The sequence below is a fragment of the Sceloporus undulatus genome, chromosome 4, assembly GCF_019175285.1.
Source record: "Sceloporus undulatus isolate JIND9_A2432 ecotype Alabama chromosome 4, SceUnd_v1.1, whole genome shotgun sequence".
In the NCBI taxonomy this organism is placed as follows: Eukaryota; Metazoa; Chordata; class Lepidosauria; order Squamata; family Phrynosomatidae; genus Sceloporus; species Sceloporus undulatus.
In genome coordinates this window covers 111,732,304-111,751,662 of record NC_056525.1, presented here as the reverse complement: position 1 = coordinate 111,751,662, position 19,359 = coordinate 111,732,304, and the positions used below count along the sequence as shown (strand labels likewise).

General features: G+C 40.7%; 1 protein-coding gene across 2 annotated transcripts in view; it reads left to right on the top strand.

Annotated features, from left to right (window-relative positions):
- The window catches only part of OLFM3 (olfactomedin 3), a 290,688-nt gene that overhangs the window by 152,134 nt on the left and 119,195 nt on the right, over positions 1 to 19,359 (top strand). For both annotated transcript variants that reach the window (XM_042465600.1, XM_042465599.1), the window contains exon 2: positions 13,010 to 13,156. In XM_042465600.1, the coding sequence (XP_042321534.1) occupies positions 13,010 to 13,156 (147 nt within the window). The remainder of the gene's footprint in view (positions 1 to 13,009; positions 13,157 to 19,359) is intronic.

The window sequence follows — 19,359 nt, the reverse complement described above, 5'->3', positions numbered from 1 at the left end:
TTATTATTATTATTATTATTATTATTATTATTATTATTATTATTATTATTATATCTTACCCGTTTATTACTGTGCCATTTTTCCTAGGAACAGAATCCCTTCTACAATTTTAAAGACTTCGTAGATATTTTCTTTTCTTTTTTTTTTAGTGTATACAAAAAAAAAAAAAAAAAAAAAGCCAGAAGGCACTAAAGCACCAAGGCCTAAATATAGCCTAATATCATCTATCATTTAAACCTGGGTAGCCAGTGACGATACCTTTCCACTTTGCTTAAGAAGTGTCATTGTGCTAAATATGCATGGAAGAAGGTAGTTAAAAACATTTCATAGTGATAACTTTTAGAACACTACAAATTCAGCATGTAAGATACTAAGGACTCTTCCAGCATGGCAGTGTACATATCTGGTGCGTGTACTTGATCTTCCAGGCTTCCTGTATATTCATTCTATTTTATTTTTTTTTCCTCTCCTGCTTCATGGACTCTCTTCTGGTCCACAGTAAACCCCTCAGGGCAGAGACCATTCTCATTTTACATACAGTGGACCCTTGTTTTACGTGGGGGATCCATTTCAGACCCCCACCACCACATAAGGGAAATAGCACAGGACCTCAAGTCCCATTGATTTTAATGGCGGTGAGCTCCTGCACACTGTGCTGCATGTGCGCCACGGGCCATTAAGAAGCCATGGGCACGCCATCTATGTGACCTTCAGTCCGTGTATGACAAGCCTCTGTATGGCGTGGGCACGCTTTATTGTACTCTTTTAACTGACATCTACACAGATATTTCCACAGTGGACCCTTGCAGGGATGTAGCCAGGATTTTGGGAAGGGGGGGGGGGTCCAGACTAAGTGCCACCATTATAATGGGGCTTGGGTGCAGTGGCACGCACCATTCATTGTATCTAACGGAAGGAGGGGTCCGGACCCTAAGGACTCCCCCCCCCCCTTGCTATGTCCCTGACCCTTGGTATCTGTTTGGTTCCAGGACACCCCCGTGGATAACAAAATCCATGGATACTGATGTCCCATTAAACACAGTAGCATAGTAAAATGATGTCCCTTATGTAAAATGGCAAAATGAAGGTTTGGTTTTTGGAATTTATACATTTTAAAAATATTTTCATATCAGGGATGCTTGGATTCATGGATATGGGGGGCTGGCTGTATAAGAGGACTGCACAGTTTTGTGGACCCATGGAGTAACCACTATTTCCATTACCCCTCCCTGCAAAAAGATGGGAATTTGAATTAATGGTATTTTAAGGTGGGAGTGAGATAGGGAATTGGATTTTATATGTTTTCCTATGCTTTTACTTGTGGTTTGTTGTGTTTTATTTTTATTGTTCTTATGTTTGTTATTAGCCGCCTCGATCCAATGATACAAATAAATATTATTATTATTATTATTATTATTATTATTATTATTATTATTATTTAATGGGTCCTGGGCTTCCCTGCTCTGCCTATAAAAACTGAATAATTAGTGCAAGGTTTCTAGTGAACAGGCATTATTGTGATAATACCACATATATGACCAGCTCTGTTGCTAAGCTCATCAGTATGAGTATCATCAGTTCTTGATCTCTAACTGTTACATCCTTGCAAAGTGCTTTGGCCATAAACAATAAAAGTTGTACTGGATTAAGAGCTGGAAAAGAGATCTGGGACCTATAGATAGCCAACAGCAGTGAACTGTTAAGTACTTCCTAGATCCAACAGCAATCTCATTGGCTCATTATATAGCATCAGGAACAATAGTCTAGTTTATCCATCTACTTGTCAGTAACAGAATGTCTATGTCTACTGTATAGTTATTTACTGTCACCAAATTATTTGCTTATTCATCCTGTGGTTTCCCTCAGCAGTAACTTGTACCAACATCCATTTCCTGCTTCTTGCTTTGGAGTTGACCACCTCCACAGCAACCTTATAATACATTACTAAGCCCTTGTTATAAAATGTGAAGTGACTTTAAGTGCTACATAAATGTCATAAATAAGGTGGTGTATGAATGGTATCAATAAAAAAAACAGCCAGGGTGCATTTTAATAGCTGCACAGTGCTTCGAAGTGGAGCAAAAGTGAATGAGAGACAGAAAGGGGACAAGCAGAACATACTCCTGAGTCACAAATATTTGGATATCCCTTGATATATCATTATTTGAATTGTTGGGGGAAGCATTTGCCTCAGTGGTAGAGCACATGTTTGATATATGGAAGGTGTCTGGTTCATTCCCTCATATCTTCAAATGAATGCATTCTCATTTAGCAGAACTAGGCTTTTCACTGCTATTAATCAGAACTTCCTTCCAAAGCAAGATTCATAATGGACTCATGGAAACAAGAGAGGGGCTGAGAAGGAATTCCATTTTCTAAACCTGGAAGTCTGAGAGAGCTTTCCCTGTAACTCCTGCTTTCAAAGGAGGCATTCACATTACAAAAATAAACCAGTGTGAAACCAGGTTATTTTCTTGATGTTCAAACTGGTCCCGAATGCACTTGGTGCACTTCGCGAAACCCACTTAGCCCGGTGCAAATGAACCCAGGAATTTTTCTGAGTTTTCCCAAAAGATCTGAACCACCTTGCACCCTCACCAGTGTGAAGACCATGTTTTCAATACATTTGGATGGCAGTGTGAGTACTGCTTCGAATACATTCGTATTGTCGAATCACGAAAGCACTGCTCCTTCCACAGCAGAACAGCTGAACAGGCACGTCCTGGAAAAGGTAGACTGAAGGCTAGGTTTCGGAGGAAGGAACCGGTAAAACAACCTCTGAGTCTTCCTTTTTAAAGAGAACCCTCTTGAAATGTAGGAGGTTGCCAGAAGTCAGCAGGTGACTTGAAGGAGTGCATGCTCTCTCTCTCTCTCTCTCTCTCTCTCTCTCTCTCTCTCTCACACACACACACACACACACACGTAAATACACAGAGAGAGGTACAGACATGCATGTGTGTATGAGAGAGAGCATGCACTCCTTCAAGTCACCTTCTGGCTTCTGGCAACCTCCTACATTTCAAGAGGGTTCTCTTTAAAAATGAAGACTCAGAGGTGGTTTTGCCAGTTACTTCCTCTGAAACCTAGCCTTTGTTACTTGGCATTCATTGGCAAACTAATTCTCCCTGGAGTGGCAGGAAGAGGAGGAAGAGCCTCTGGCCAGCTGAGGAGTGCCAGTAGGTACGGGGCCAAGAGAAGAGTGCCACCAAGTGTGAGCAACCCAACCCAGAGAGATGCAGTTTACAAAAGATGTGGTTCCATAGTGTGAATAGCAAACCTGGAATGCGTGAGTGCAGTGATTCCCATCGTTCCAGTAAAAATAAAAAAGCAAGTGTGAATGCCCCCTAAATCTAGCAGATGCTTAATAGCATCTGCAAAATTAGTCAATAATCTCAGTGACAGTCATAATATATTCCAGTTCCAAATGTACTGACAATGAAATGCCCTAGACAGAATAGCAATAGCAGAATTCTAAAAAAGTGTCACTACATGGAACATGCCTCCTTATCCAACAGTACCTCACTATTTCTGAGATTCTTAGATAGAATTTGAATCGGTGACGCTCCAAACCTCCCATCCATCAACTCCTAGTAGACTGTGGAACCAAGATAATTGCAAACACCTCAGGACATTTGAATGGTATGGCTATGACATTGTCCATTCTCTCAAAATCAAGATAAATTATCCCAGCATTTCACATACTGTAGCACAGGCTTCCTAACAGCATTGCATGTCTATACTTTTAATATTAGTATATATTATCAGTGCTATTCAGACTCCCCCCCCCCCCCGGGCTCCCCTTTACATCTACACATGTATGTCATGGGATCCCTCCTGCTCACCCTAACATATATAAAAAAATTGTTTTTTAGTATGCCTATTTTCATGTTTACATTTTATAAGGAGATAACATTGTTCCAAATGAGAACATGTTTATTTCAATAAATTCGATAGCCAGTTCAAAACAATGTTGGTAACTGATGAAGGGCATGTGCTTTTTTTCTGAGTGCAAAGTTTATTAAAAAAAAAACACAAGGAGTAACATTAGAAAGAGCAGCTCTCGGTTCTTTGGTGACATCCAGTCTTGTATGATACTTACCGTTCATAGCTGCCAAAGCTGAGAATCCAGTTTCACAAAGATAGGTACATAGTTGCAAATGGTATGAGTACAGCCAGCCCTTTACATTCACGGGGGTTAGGGGAACAAGACCCCCACAAATGTGAAAAAACCACAAATAACCCCCCCACCCCTGTGACAGCCATTTCCAGGGTGGCAGGGGTTTGGGGGGACAGAGGGGTCCCTTCATCTGGCTCCTGCCATCCTGGAAAGGCTTGGAAGAAGCATCTCTCAATCCCTTCCACTGGCAGGAGTTCAGGGAAATGAAGGGCTCCCTTCCTTCCCTTAAGTCATTTCCCTTCCTCTGGCCCCTGCCGCCCTGGAAAACCTTGGGAGAAGCATCTCTCAAGCCCTTCCAGGGTGGCAAGGGTTTAAGGTATGGAATGAACCCCTTCCTCTGGCTCCTGCTGCCCTATAAAGTCTTGGGAGAAATGTCTTCCAAGGTTTGACATTTCTGAATAACCAAAGCCGCAAATGTCAAACCCACACATGTGGAGGGCCAAGTGTTCTTCTATAGCCTTTTCAGTTAATATTGGGAATTCATGCAAAGTCATGAAATTGAGCACTGTCCCACATGCAATACAAACAATATACTCAATCTTGTTTTCACCATTTGCTTAAGACGGTGAAGGTGGTGCAGGGCAGTGGTGAAATTGTTAAACCTTCTACATTAGAAGGCTACCAGGCTGCATTTGGCTTTCTCAGTTGCACTTTCTCAGGCCTGCAATCATGTTTCAAGTACTGCATGACATCAATTTTATGGAACAGGAGATAAGGAAACATGGGGGTAACTGACCTTTCTTTTACTTACAGTGTAAGCTGTCACGCCATTGATAAAGGCTGGATTTATCCTAGCTTTCAGCAGTTCCAGCTGTTCAATATCAAGCAAAAATGATCCTTTACATTTTGTTTCCCTTTCACTGTTCGCATGAAATCAGATTCCCCCACCACGCAGCTTACCAATAGGAAACACAGCTAATGGAGAGTTGTTGTGGGCTCATTCAATCCAGCACTGTAATTCAGCTCTGTAATTCTGTCATCCCAAAGGCAAATCATTCTATGCATTTTTCAAATAATGAATGCAACTTTCTTGCTTCTTTCTGGGGATGGTCCAAAGCAGCTTCCCTTGAAGCTTCTTTCCTTTGCTGTGGGGATGCAGCACATATCCCAGCATTTCTCTGAGACACAACAGTTCTTTTTGCCCTGGCAAATGTGATTGGTGCTAATGCAATTGTGATATGTCCTTATTTCCCCTTTTTAAGAGGTACCGGCATTTTGAATAAAAAGTGACATCATCATCATCATCATCATCATCATCATCATCCCCTCCCACACACACAAACTTTTCCCCCTTCAATTCAGGACACAAAGTTGCTTACAAAAGTTAAAACAGACAAGAGTTTCAAAATTCATTTTAAAAACTTAAAATTCATTTTAAAAAACTTAAAATATACGTAAACTAATAATAGAGTTAAAGTCAGTTAAGAAACACGACCATAAACAGTACAGGAAATTACAACAGGCCCTCCCTCCCTCCCTAATAACCAGCCCCCAAAGGCCTAATGAAACAAAAAGATCTTCACCTTGAAAGGATAGCAGAGACAGCATCAGTCTAATCTCTCTAGGAAGTTCTGAGAAAGTAGACTTTAGTCTATAAACCCTCATGCTACCGATGCTCATGCTGCTTCTTTCTTTCAGTTTGTTTCAAAGGTGCTACAAGAGCTCTCTACATACTCTCTAGAAAGAGTTTTCCAGAGTCTGGAGCAGCCACCAAGAAAGCCCTTGCCTAAGTTCTTAAAAGATGTGCCTGGTCAGGTGGTGGAACATTAAGAAGGGCCTCTTCAAAGATCTCAAATCACAGACAAGTTCATATGGGAGACCACCCAGTTGATTTTCATGATCAAGAGGAAAACTCTGATCTCCAGAGCTGTAGTCCAACACTCAAGCCACTGCACCACACTGGCTCTTCTTACATGATATTTTCCCCCCTGCCTTAGCAAACCTAAGGAATCCCACCAGCCTACAGATAGCTCCTCTTATACGTCCAGTGGGATCATTTTCCTGCATAAGGATCAGCTCTCAGATAATGAGCTCACTATTAATATAGACAATGCCATCTTGAAAATATTTGTTCTCTAAATTATACTAATGGTTAAAGTTAATAGAATGGATGATGTGCACAGCTAATTATATACACATAGAAATATATAAGCTCATGTTGGATAAATCCAGTGTTGGCCCTATCTAGAAGTGACCCATTGGCTTTCAGTTGGTTGTGACTAATAAATACCATTCATTCAAGGAGTCGAGTCTATGTATGATTAACATAGAATATAGCCAAGATGTTGACATCCTGTGGCCCTTCAGATATTGTAGCAACTGCAGCTCCTAGTAACCTTAATCAGATTAACCAATGGTGGGGGGATGCTGGGAACTGCAGTCCAACAACATCAGGAAGACCACAGCTTGCCAACCTTGATTTGGCCCAGATATTTTTATGGAAAGATGCAGGTGCTGGTTGCATTTATTCATTATATTTCTATCACATCTTTCCTCTAAGAATTTCATAATTCACCACCACCACCACCACTGCCTTTTATGTGTTCCCATTTTAGTGAGATTGCCTCCTCAATCCTTTTCTGATACTCTATCCATTGTTCCATTCTGATCTACAATTATACCACTCTGTTTCAATTCTGCACTGGTTGAATTTATAAAGCCAATTTATTTTGAAGCAGAGAGGTTTGGGGAATAAAAGGGCATTTTCCACCATATTTACTGTAGTCATTGTTATCTAGCACACTTTTGGCAGTTGCTTTGAGCTCCCTCTTGTAATTTCCAGATATTAGACAGGTAGTGCCTGTGGCCAGAATGAGGAGGAGGAAAAGAACCCCTCCCTCCATTACATTATGTTCTTTCCTTTTCTCCTTCATTTAAAAGTCTGCAAAACAGAACCCCAGAGACAGGTCTGAAGGAATGTGGTTCTGCTGCAGTGCTGAAGCAAGCAAGACAACATTCTGAATGCAAGGCTGCTTGGCATCCTCACATGTAAGATGATCAGGGTTATTCCAAAACAGGGTGTAAACTGGAGGGCATCCAGGATGGTGAAGGTTTTGGAGGCCAAGACATCTGAGGACTTGTTGAAAGAACTGGGCCTATTTTCCCTGGGAAAACTAAGATTAAGCTTTTGGGTGGTATCTTGAAGGGCTTTCATGCAGAAGGTGGAGCAAACATGTGCACTGCTACTCCACAAAGTAAGACTAGAACTACTAAGTGGAAACAGCATGGAAGCAAATTTTGGCTTCCTTCTAATGGCATGAGTGATTTACCAATGGGACAGACTGATTTCTTTACTTGGAAATGTTTAAGCCAGTAGTTCCCAAACAGTGGGAGTGTTTTGGACCTCAACTCCTATAAGCCTTAGCAACTTCGACCAACAGTCAGGAATTCTGGAATCTGAAGTCCACAACATCTGGAGGATCAAAGTTTGGGAACCATTGTTTAAGTAGAAGCTGGCTTGCTTGCTTGCTTGTTTATTACAATATTTTTACTCTGCAATATATCCAAAGATCTGTGGGTGGCTTACAATAAAATCAGCTTGAAACAATAAATAATAACAATAATTTTAGAATATTAAAATATATTAAATAGTTTTTCAATTAAAAACAAGACAAATTTAAAAGGTAAACAGTTTAAAACAGCGCAACTATAGCAAACATGTGCAACCTGAGTAGAATCAGGCCTGAAGGCTTTAGTACAAAAATAAGTATGGATTTCTCACCAAAATGAAACAAGTGTTGACAGCAAGCAGGCTACCAAGGGGAGGGCATTCCACAACTGAGGTGTCACCACAGAGAAGACCTTCACCTGTGTATTCCCATCATAGCTCCCTCACTGATGGGATACAGAGTCAGTGTTGCCAATTTGAGAATAATTGCAAAATCCATCATTGAGCTAGGAGGACATGCTAATGGGTTAGGTGGTTTTATTCTATGTGCATAGTTAACATCTCTGTTGTTTTGAATGACACCTTCAATATTAAAGGGGAGATGTGCTGAAATCTGTTAAAGCTAACATTTGTATTATCTGTGGCTGACCTGAAAAAAGAGGGGTTGTTCACTTGCATTTTATTGTTTTTTGTACAACATCCCCAGGTAAACATTTCTGCAGTGCATTTTTGATAAGCTTATATTCTAAACATGGTAATAACAATTATATATGATATATTATATCTGAAGAGAAGATCAGTTTGACAAACTATAAGGTTGTTGTATTAGCCCCAGCAACCTAAAGAATTAGACATGAATTTGCTTTGTAGCATGTGGTATGTAATGTTTGGAGCCACCATATGAAATGTGCATAAAATGTGTTCCTCTCATGTTTGTGAAAACTGGCCCATTTTCACAGAAAATTTAGCCTGACCTGTCAACATCTATTAAAATCAATTCTTGGGGGTTTCACTTCACTATGAAATGTAAATCCATATGGAAATATAGAAGTGCAAATACAATCTAGGCTGCTGCCACACTACAGAATTAATGCAGGGGTTTGTAGTTTCTTGTGGCACCAGAGCTCTCTAACAGAGAAGGCTAAATACCTCACAAAAATAGAAATCCCAGAATTCCATAGCAACAGTGTTAAAACAGTGTCAAACTGCACTGATTTTGCAGTGCAGATGTAGCCCTAGTCTCACTACACTCAAACCACTACAACATACTGGCTGTCATGTGATTAGGGGAAAGCAAGCCATTATAACTAACTTGTCCCATCGATTTCAGTGGAATTTCATTTTAGCCCAATGAGCGTACAGAAGTTCTCACCCCAAAATGTAGAATCTTTTGCAGCCTAGGGGCCAAACTCAGTTTCAGAGAGAATGTAAAGGGCCTAAATACCCTAAAGGCACCCGATCCCATCTGATCTTGGAAGCTAAGCAAGGTCAGCCCTGATTAGTACTTGGATGGGAGACTGCCAATAAATACCAGGTTTTGTAGGCTATATTTCAGAAGAAGGAACTGGCAAAACCATCTTTAAGTATTCCTTGCCTAAGGAAATTCAATAAAATTAAAGGCTGTTCTAGCCTATCCTAAATTCTCAGCAAGGATGTCCGTCTGAAGCAAAATTCACAAAGATCTTCATATTTGCTTTTCCACTAAGGAAGTACAGCAAAGGGAGTAAAGCATCCCTTTGTCTTTTTCCTCTTGAAAGAACTTAGCCGGTGGCAAGGGGAGTTTGCAGGCCTGGCTGTAGCTGTAAAGCAACAGATGCATGCTAACTATATTATTGTTCTACAGACAAAGATACATGAAAATTCACAAAGATGCACAGATTCATAAAACTGGGGCAGGGAAAGCACTTCCAGGGGAGATTCTATGTGTGGGAAGGGCTACTTAAACCTCCCTCCATGTACTGAGTTGAGTATTCCCTGCACATATCCCCAGGTTGTATTTAGTTTCCCTTTTCTGCTGTGAGCTCTGATTTTCCCTTCCTGTTGAGGGGAAAACCTAATGGAGGAGAATGACTGAGGGAACATTTACTGAGAGAAATCAATGGGCCCAGCATCCCATCCTTGAACAAAGCTGGCTCCTATAGAGAAATGAGTTACTGAAAAGGGTACATTTTGGACAGAGCCTTCGTGTTTCCTGGTTTTAATAGTGCTGGCCTGTTTCCATTTCATAATGTTTGCTTGCTTTATTTAATAATCATTGTTTGCACTACATTATGGATCACTCTATAATATGACAGTGAATCCAAACATATACAGGAGATAGATCCAGATTTAGTCTCATTGGTGTTTGGAGAAATGGATTTCCATCTTCTCTGCCCCTCCAAATTCCAAAAATGCTACACAGTGGGTTGGGGCATCCTGCTGAATGGGGTGGACTGTGCAGGAGCAGAGGGTATATCCCCAAAGATCCTATAGAAGTGGCTCTAGTAAGCAAAGCCCTTCAATTTACGGAAGGCAGGTCTTAGATTCAACCCAGCAGAGAGAGAGAGAGAGAGAGAGTGTATCTATAGGGAGGGGTGATCCTGGAGATTGTTTTCTACAGGTGGATTTGCATAAGCAGCAGAATTTGGTCAGAACAGAGTGATGAAGACGAAAGGAGGCAGAATGAACTGCCAAATGAGATTGCAAAATTCCATATTTGATTATGCCCCATGTAAAAACTCCCTCCGAGTAGACTGCTAGCCCATGTATTTTGTGTTTAATGCAAAAGAGCCTGCAAAGTTGTGATACGCATTACTCTCTGAAGTGGTACCAAGGCCAACCCTACCATTAAACAGGGTGGTATGGTTGACTTAGACAGCTGACGGTGTTATGAAAGGGCAGCAAATTGTTGGTCACTGCATGGATGATTATTGGGTGAGTAATCGCCTTGTGGTGTTAAAACAATTGAGCCAGCTTTGAACATTATGCCCATCTCAGGCAACAAATTGTCTTGGGGCATCCCTAAATGGTACCATCCAGCCACAGGTTTCTCTGCCACCAATCTTCTGACTATTACTGCCTAAGAAAGATATTTGAATGTGACACAAATGGACCTTTACCCCCCAAAAAAAGTCTAGCGTGCTTCCCGAATCTATTTTCAGCTCTGCTAATGACTAGTCTGTTTTGCAATACCTACTCTCTGCTTCTCAAAATCCTCTGAGGCCTGAATGGTACGGAGGTGGGGGAGGCAATCTCTTGTAGCCTTATTTCTTTGTATTTCAGTGATGGGCTTTGTCTGTCTCTCCTGCATCTTGTTCAAAGCCTTTGCTGCCTTGTTTTTTGGAAGGATTGTGAGATATGATCCCTGTAGAAAATCCAGCCTGTCTGAAATCCAGTAATTTTAGACATACACAAGCCCTTTTCTTTTAACCTCTCTGCTTCCTTATTTTGAAAGAAATGAAAAGCTCTGCTTGGTTAACAACAGGAGTCAACACTGCCTCTTTTTAAAAAATATAAAAAATGAATGGAATACCTGTGCTGTGAAAAAGGATTCTGTGTCACATTAAAGCTCACTTCTGTCTGACAAGTGCTTTTGTGTGTTGAGGTTTGGATGAAATCCAAAATAGAACACCTGATGACCTCCAAACTTTTTCAGACTACAACTCTTGTTTGCCCCGCATAGTCTGCTTAATGCCCAGAAGTTAGTGCCCAGGGCACCAAGAAGTCTATCCCTGTAGGAAATGATTTGCATTTTTAAAAATATTTACTGCTTTCTTTGTTAGTTACATATATATCCCACCTTTCCTCCATTGAGCTCAAGGTGTCCTAAAGGGGTCTCCTCCTCCCATTTTATCCTCACAGCAATTCTGTGAAGTAGGTTAGGCTGAGAGAGTGTTTGTGTATGTGTTTGGCCCAAGGTCAACCAATGACTTTCAAAGCTCGGGGAGGAGGTGAAGCTCTTTCACACTATACAATTATAGTGCGGTGGTTCCATTTTACCTGTCATGGCTGCATCCTATGGAATCCTTGGGTTTGTAGTTTGGTGAGGCATTACACCTCTCTGGCTATGGATCAGAGATGTAGCCAGGATTTTGGGAAGGGGGGGTCCAGACTAAGTGCCACTATTATAATGGGGTTTGGGTGGAGCAGTGCGCATCATTCATTGTATTTAATTAAAAGAGGGGTCCAGACCCCACAGACCCCCCCCTTGGCTACATCACTATATGGATTCTAAATACCCTTCCTTAAACTGCAAATTCCAAGATTCCATAGTACAGAAGCATGGTAGTTAAAGTGGAACCAAGTGCTTTAATGGTGTAGTGGGAAAGGATGTGCAGATTTCCCAAGTTCTTGTCCAGCTCTCTCAACAATCACAACCGTTGAGTGGTCTGAGTGTCTGACAATATCCATCTTTTGTGGTGGCCAATTTGTTATGGGAATATGCTGCTATGGGGGTTAGTTCTGTAGGCTTCAAAATATATTGCAGTTCTTTCACTTTGCCATAGTTGAGAGTCAATGCACAGCAGATTACTTATGTGTAATGGCTTTCCTTAACCCACCAGTCCAGAGAGAGAAGGATGCTTAGGAAACTGCATACTTTTCTGTAATCAAAAAAGAAAATAGACTTTGCACATTGGATGGGAGCTCACTGGAGTGTCAATCTGAGGCCACAGGCAAGGAAGCCATGCAGTACTAATGGCCTGCAGTTACATGCACCAATCATTGGTGCAAGGTGGCATGTTGCTGCAGGGAGCATGACTGTACCTGCTATTCATGTCCTTGATACTGTTCTGTCTTCTGACTACGATCTCTGATGTCAACATGGAAGGAGGTTATAGGGGAGGAGGGGGAGGAACTTCCATTAGGGAGTTGTTGTTGTTGTTGTTGTTGTGTGCTGTCAAGTTGTTCCTGACTTACGGCAACCCTAAGGCAATGGGTTTTTGTTTTGTTTTTTGCAAGATTTGTTGAGGAGAGGGTTGCGTTATCCTTCCTCTGAGGCTGAAAGAATGTGACTTGCCCAAAATCACCCAGTGGGTTTCCATGGCTGAGCAAGGATTTGATCCTAATCTTCAGAGTTGTAGTACAGCACTCAAACCACTGTATCCCACTGGTTCTCATGGGGAAGGGGATGTTCACTGAACATATGAAGGAATTTATCTGTGCTGGAGCTAAGGAGGCATCACCAATTGCATAGGGACATGCTTCTTTCTCATATCACATTGTCTTCTTTGGAACAGAGGCTGTCTAAAATGGGGGACAGTTTCCATTTACAAAAATGAAATGGGAAAAAGGTTTACATTTACAAAAGATCTATACATTTCCAAGATGTTTATTAAAAAAATGAGAGAGAGAGAGAAGTTTCTGTATTCATGAGCATTTCTAAATCACTTAGAGCTGAAAATTTCAAAGCAGTGGGCAGCAACAATGCCTGTGTTTATTTCTGTCTCTAATTATTTTGTTTGCAGACTCAAATTAGTCCCAAAGAAGGATGGCAAGTCTATAGTTCAGCCCAAGACCCAGATGGGCGATGCATTTGCACTGTGGTGGCTCCAGAGCAAAACCTCTGCTCCAGAGATGCCAAAAGCCGGCAACTTAGACAACTGCTAGAGAAGGTAAGGGTACAGATTCACTTCTTTCACTTTACTTGCTGTAAGGTGCTCGTGGTGCTACTCTTTATCCCTCTGTCCCTCTTTTGTTTTGCCTCTTTTTTCTCTCTCTCACTCATTAATAATAATATACTTGCTTTTCCATTTTTTCATGTACAATGTAAAAAATAAGAAGTGGAAAATGTGTTATGGACAAAGTTTGTCTGCAATTTCTCTGAAAGGCAGAACTTACATTTCCATATAAACTATGCAGTTTATCACATGGGACAGATTCCATGCAGAAACTTGATTTAAAGTGAAAAAAGCCCTGCAGAAGCGGGTTGTTTTTCACATGACGTTCGGGGTTAACTTTCCGAAAGGGAAAAGGAATGTTTTGTCGACTTTGTGTTTGGATTGATGCCAACGTATCTGCAAAAGCGGGTGTTTTGTGGATTTTAAAATCCTGTTTCTGCACGAGATTAAACCAATTTGCCTTCAGTTTGCTTCCATGTGAAAAAGTCCTATGATTAGCTATGCTTCCCATCTCCCAAATACTTGTTTATGAAAAGCACTCACTGCAGACCATATGAAACAACTTTTTGAAACATAATTTCAAATCTGTCAATCTATTTTGTATAATTGTAATTTATTTTGTCATTTTATATCCTCCATTGGAAATAGAAATTGTTGTGTAGGAATAATAAAGTTTATATCATCTAAAACAGTAGTCCCCAAATTGTACTCTTTGAAAGATTTTGGATTTCAGCTCCCAGAATCCCAGACTGTTGTCCAACATGGCTGAGGCTTCTGGGAGCTGAAGTCCAAAATCTCTTAAAAGGGCACAGTTTGAGATCCAGTGATCTAAAATATAGTTGTAGTAGTTAATTGTGGTATTTAGTGATAGACAGAAAATTAATTTTGGGGAGATATAGTGCTGGAGAAGAGTTCTCTGAAGCCCATAGACTGCTAACAAGACAAACAAATGGATCCTAGACCAAATCTGGCCTGAACTCTCCCTAGAGGCCATGTTGACAAAATACAAGTACTGATGTTCTTGTATTTTGGCCATATCATGCTATATCACTAGAAAAGACAACAATGCTGGATAAAGTTGAAAATAGGATGACTGTATACCAGATAGGTTCAATCAGAGAAGCCATGGCCATGAATCTGCAAGAACTCAGCTGGAAAGTTGAGGACAGGGTGACTTGGAGATCTCTCATTCATAGGGTCACTGTAGGTCAAAGTCAACAGTTAACAATAGTATTGTGCTGTGTTCCATGGAAGAACTGCTAGCAGGCTGTGAGAAATCAATTTATCCACTCAATATAAGCCCATTCCGCCCCCAATTACCCACACATATGGAAGCCAGTTCACTGGGTGATTTGTTGGTCTGATCTTTCTTGCATCTCCCTCTGACTTTGGTGTATTTGGGGTCATTTAATCACTGTTGATGCAGTCCTGCTGGAATTCCTGACTTACCAGGGAGTCCAGGAGGTCAGGTACCAAGATTCTCAAGTGGATGCGGAAACTGTCAGGTTAAGTTCAACTTCTGTTGAGCTCCACCAGTGATGTTGTAACCAATGCTGTCTCATTCTAAATTGATCTTGACAGAAAAGTGGTTGAACATGGTAGAGAGCGGGTGAGATGTACTGGTTTGAGAGCTGGACTACAGCTTTGGGCATCAGGGTTCAAATCCCCACCTGGGCATGGAAATTCACATGGTGGCCTTGGGCAAGTCACCTTCTCAGAGGAAGGCAAGGATAAACATCCTCTCAACAAATCTTGCCAAGAAAACCCTGTGATAGGGTCACCTTAGGGCTGCCATAAGTCAGAAATGACTTAAAGGCACACAGCAATAAATGAGAGACATATAGTATAAAAAATGCCCATATTATCAAAACAAACTGCATGCTGTACCTCTTCACAATTCCATATTCTGGGATTGCCTTCCAATTAGCATGCATACAACTAGAACAAAGACTCAGTCTTACAGGGAATGTATGTCCCTGTGTAGTTGGATAGTTTAGATGTCTGAATAGCCTTCCGTAACTCCTAACATCCATTTCTACATGAAAAAGTCATTGATGTCTTCCTTGTTTCACGTATGCAGCCTGGTAAAATGGCAGAATGCTTAATTCTTGGCCATTTGTAAAAATAGCAATACTGTCACATTTTTCTTTCTCTGTTTTTCATAGAAGATAGTTCTTTCTTCATTGGTGTGTGTCTAGATCCCTCTTGTTCCACTTCAACACATCAAAAGGATGTTAACTATCCTCAACGAGAGAGATAAAAAAATTCAGAATGTTGAACCCTTACCAAAAAAATAAATAAATCCTTCATTTTCAAAAGAAGAATATGGAATTTATTTTGGTGGGGGATGAGGGGAAATGCTATATAAACACCCTTTACAGATTAAAAGTCACTGTGCTACTTCAGGAACATAAAATGTGTTGTGCACAATGTAGATTGGCTTAAATTTTCATGTTTGAAATATTAAAAACACAGTTCATTCAGAAAAATAATTATATATCAAATTACTTTTCCTTACAAATATATCTACAGAATTATGAGGAACCTCTGAACTGTAAGGAACTTCGTTGGATTAGCCGGTTTATGAGAATCAAAAACATACAATCTTCTCTCCACATTTACAAGGGTTGGGGGTGCAAGACTCCCATAAAAGTGGAAAAAAACACAAATATGTGGGGGGAGGCAAAAGGGGTGCACACATTCCTATTCCCCCCCCCCCATGCTTTGGCCAGATGAGGGAAAGCATGAGGAGAGGTGAGAGAGGCATGTACCTCTTTCCTGTTGGGGATAAGGCGCTTTAAACAGAATGCAATAATTTTGGTAGTCTAACACTCAAACCACTATGTCAAGAAATAATATGCAGAAAATAAATATATGAGCACCTTGTATTAAACACTGTATTCATCATTTTGAAAGAAAATATTGCATAATTGCTTTTTTACAATTATTCCAGAAAAATAAGTATTGGGGGGGAATCAAGACTTTTTCCAGGTTTTTTTTTTCTGGTCTTCCCATCTCTATCCCCAACCAGCATGACAATAGCTGGAGTGATGGGAGTTGTAATATAATCTTAATAACCAGGAGAACCCAGGAGATACAACCTCATTCTGCCCTGGAAATTTACCACAGACTAGCAGATGATGTCTTGCACAGCAACCCTTGCCTACAGATATAGCACTGTTGTACATATTCTTCCATAAAGTCTGCCTGGTATATAGTAGGTGTTAGCTTGAAGATCCATTTTCTCCCAATCTGCTGAAGATCGAGAGGTTTAGACCACCAGACCGCATCAAAAGCTTTCAAGAAAGATGAGGTATTGTATGCCAGGGGCGGTGTGTGCTGCATATCAATTCCTTTTTTCCATTTTTCTGTATTTCCTTAAATTAACAGACGTGATTCCAGCTGCATGGAGGGTTTCTTTCCCCTGTTTCAAATTAGTAAGATGTTGTTTCTCTCCTAGGGAGAGGAAGAAAAATAGAATAAAAATGCAAAAACATAACAAAGCCATGTTTGTTTAAAAACTGTAGCTTCAACAACTAAGCAATGGTTGCCATATAATAGTTGATAGTTCTTAGCTCAGAGCTTGTGAAAAACACATTGGAATATTAAAGGGAGTTGTGCATCTCAGAGCATTCAGCTGCAAATACAGACTTGCCAATGAAGTGAGAGTTGTTTTGCTTTGCTTTGTTTTGCTTTTGGATTTGATTTGTTTGCTTTTACATATTCCACAGAGGTACACTATGATAATAGAGAAGGGGAAAATGCATATGCGAAGCTGGATCCTCAACAGGTACTAGCCTCATCATCTCTGAGCTTTTTTGGATCCTAGCTCACTGAATCTTGCAGCCAGCACAGCCAATGGCCCTGCTGCCCGAGGGATTCTGGGAATCATCATCCCAAAAAGTTACTTTTCCAAGCTCTGAGTGATTCAGACTTTGGCTGTATTTTAGTCAGATAGCTGCCAGAAATTTGAGAACAGTAACAAGGGGCCAATTTTGCTAGACTAAAAATTAGCGGTCCAAGATATGAACTTCTGATATGAACCAAATGGCCTGCTGTCACGTTTTATTGCTACAGGTATGGCTCATCTGTAGCCTCCACTTGTTTCTGAGCTGAGAATTTGGCCAGCTGTTATTCCTGGTTTAACTCTAATAGCTTCCAGTGAATCTAGCAGTAAATTTATATCATTTATGCTAACATATGTTTTATTTATTTCACTTTGGTTCCGCTCCTATCCACCTTTCCTCTGCAGAGATCAGTGTAACATACATAATTCTCACCCCCTTTTTATCCACACACCTGTCTTGTGAAGTAAGTTAGGAGGTTAAATAGTGACTGGCCTGAGGTCACCCAGTGACTTATTCGCCTGGGTAAGGCTCTGAACCTACAACTTCCCCAGCCCAATTCAATTACAACTGAGGTGAACAGATGTTTAGGGTCCACATTCCCCTTCTCATATGACCTTGCCCTTCCTGCAAAATGGAGGTCCAGTTTTTTTAACCCCCCCCCCAAATCCAGTTTCACCTGCCAAAACCATGGGGGGACCACTACTGTTAGTTTGCTAGCATATCTTTCACCTGTTCCAGATCTGTATGGTCCTTTAAAAAGTGAGAGTGACCCCTTTGTTGATTACATCAACACTGTATTGCAATACCATCAAAATTTTCAACATCTTACCCAAGCCTCTGGTTAAGCGCTTTAATATATAGTCAAGTTGCTAACTAATATGAAATTTGAATGGATGGACCTATTGTTGGGTTTTGATTGTGTTGGATTTTTTAAAAAAATTAAAGGAAAGATAAATTGACGGGTCAAACCCACTTTTAAAAGTGAACAAGGGGCATCTACATAGAACTCTCTACATTGTTCTATGGGCTTGTGGGCCAGTATTGATAATTCTGTGACACACACCCTCCCCCAGAAATTACATTTTAGAAACCAAAGTTGGGAGAGGTATGGGGTGCAGAGACACTTAGAGAAACATGAAAAAGCCACAGGTCTTCATCTTTTCCCACTCCTATACTACACCATAGGATCCATTTAGTTTCAGGGCAAGGTACAACACGTTGGTTCTTACCCTTAAAGTCCTACATGGTTTGGGTCCAGATTACCTACAGGATCACCTCATGTATAATCCGCTCCATATATTCAGGTCCTCTGGGAAATGTTTGCTCTAACCAGTCAGGATTAGACTGTCAATGGTTTCCCAGAGGACCTTTTCATCTGCTCCCCCCCAGACTGTGCAATGACTTGGCGGAAGAGATAGGAAAATGGTGAGTGTATTTAAAACAGCATTAAGGACATAACTCTTCCAGCAGACCTACCCAGTCAATTTTAAATCATGACTTTTTAATTTGTATATTCTAAGGTATGTATTCTTATGAGTGTATTTTAACTGTTAGTTTTATGTGTTTTTAATTCTGTTTTGTATTTTAACATGCTGTATCCTGCCTCGAGCCTTGAGGAGAGGTGGGAAAGAACATAAAAATCATCATCATCATCATCATCATCATCATCATCACCACCACCATTTAGATCAGGGATTAACAGCCAGGCATTGAGGGCCCACATTGCCCCCTCCCTGAGATGTTGGAGGGCTGCAGCTCCCCAATTTTAACATGTGGAAGTACAACAGTTTGCCCTCCAATAGCCAATAATGTTTTCCCATCCGCATTTCTGGGGACCACTATTGGCCAATCTTACGACATCCTTTTTGTACCCCACCTGCTCTGTGTTGTTGAGAAGAGGCCTTGAAAGGTGAAGGGATTCCCAAAAGGCCATCACAGAGTTTGGGAGACTGACACACAATTATTGCAGAGTGGTGTGCAAAACAGCCCTTTGTGACCTACAGGTTGCCTCCACTCCCTTCAGTTTAGCTGCTTGTTCTAGATTCCTGTGAATTAGATATGTGTCCAACCTGTCAGATTTATGAGCAGAACAGTGGGAAATGTTGTAAAAGCTTGCAATAATTATTCTGTAATGCCTCCATATTAAGGTTGTCTCAGTCTAAATGCTTGGTGATTAGGGCTCGAGGCTATACAAAGCAGTCTGTATCTATTGCATGTCATTTTCACGTGTTTCCAGTCACAGTCTTTTTTTATCCAATTTGAACTGTATTCAGTGAAATATTTAAAGGTATTTAACATTGCATTTATTTCTGTATACCATTTTGTGAAATGTACACATATTTGTATGCA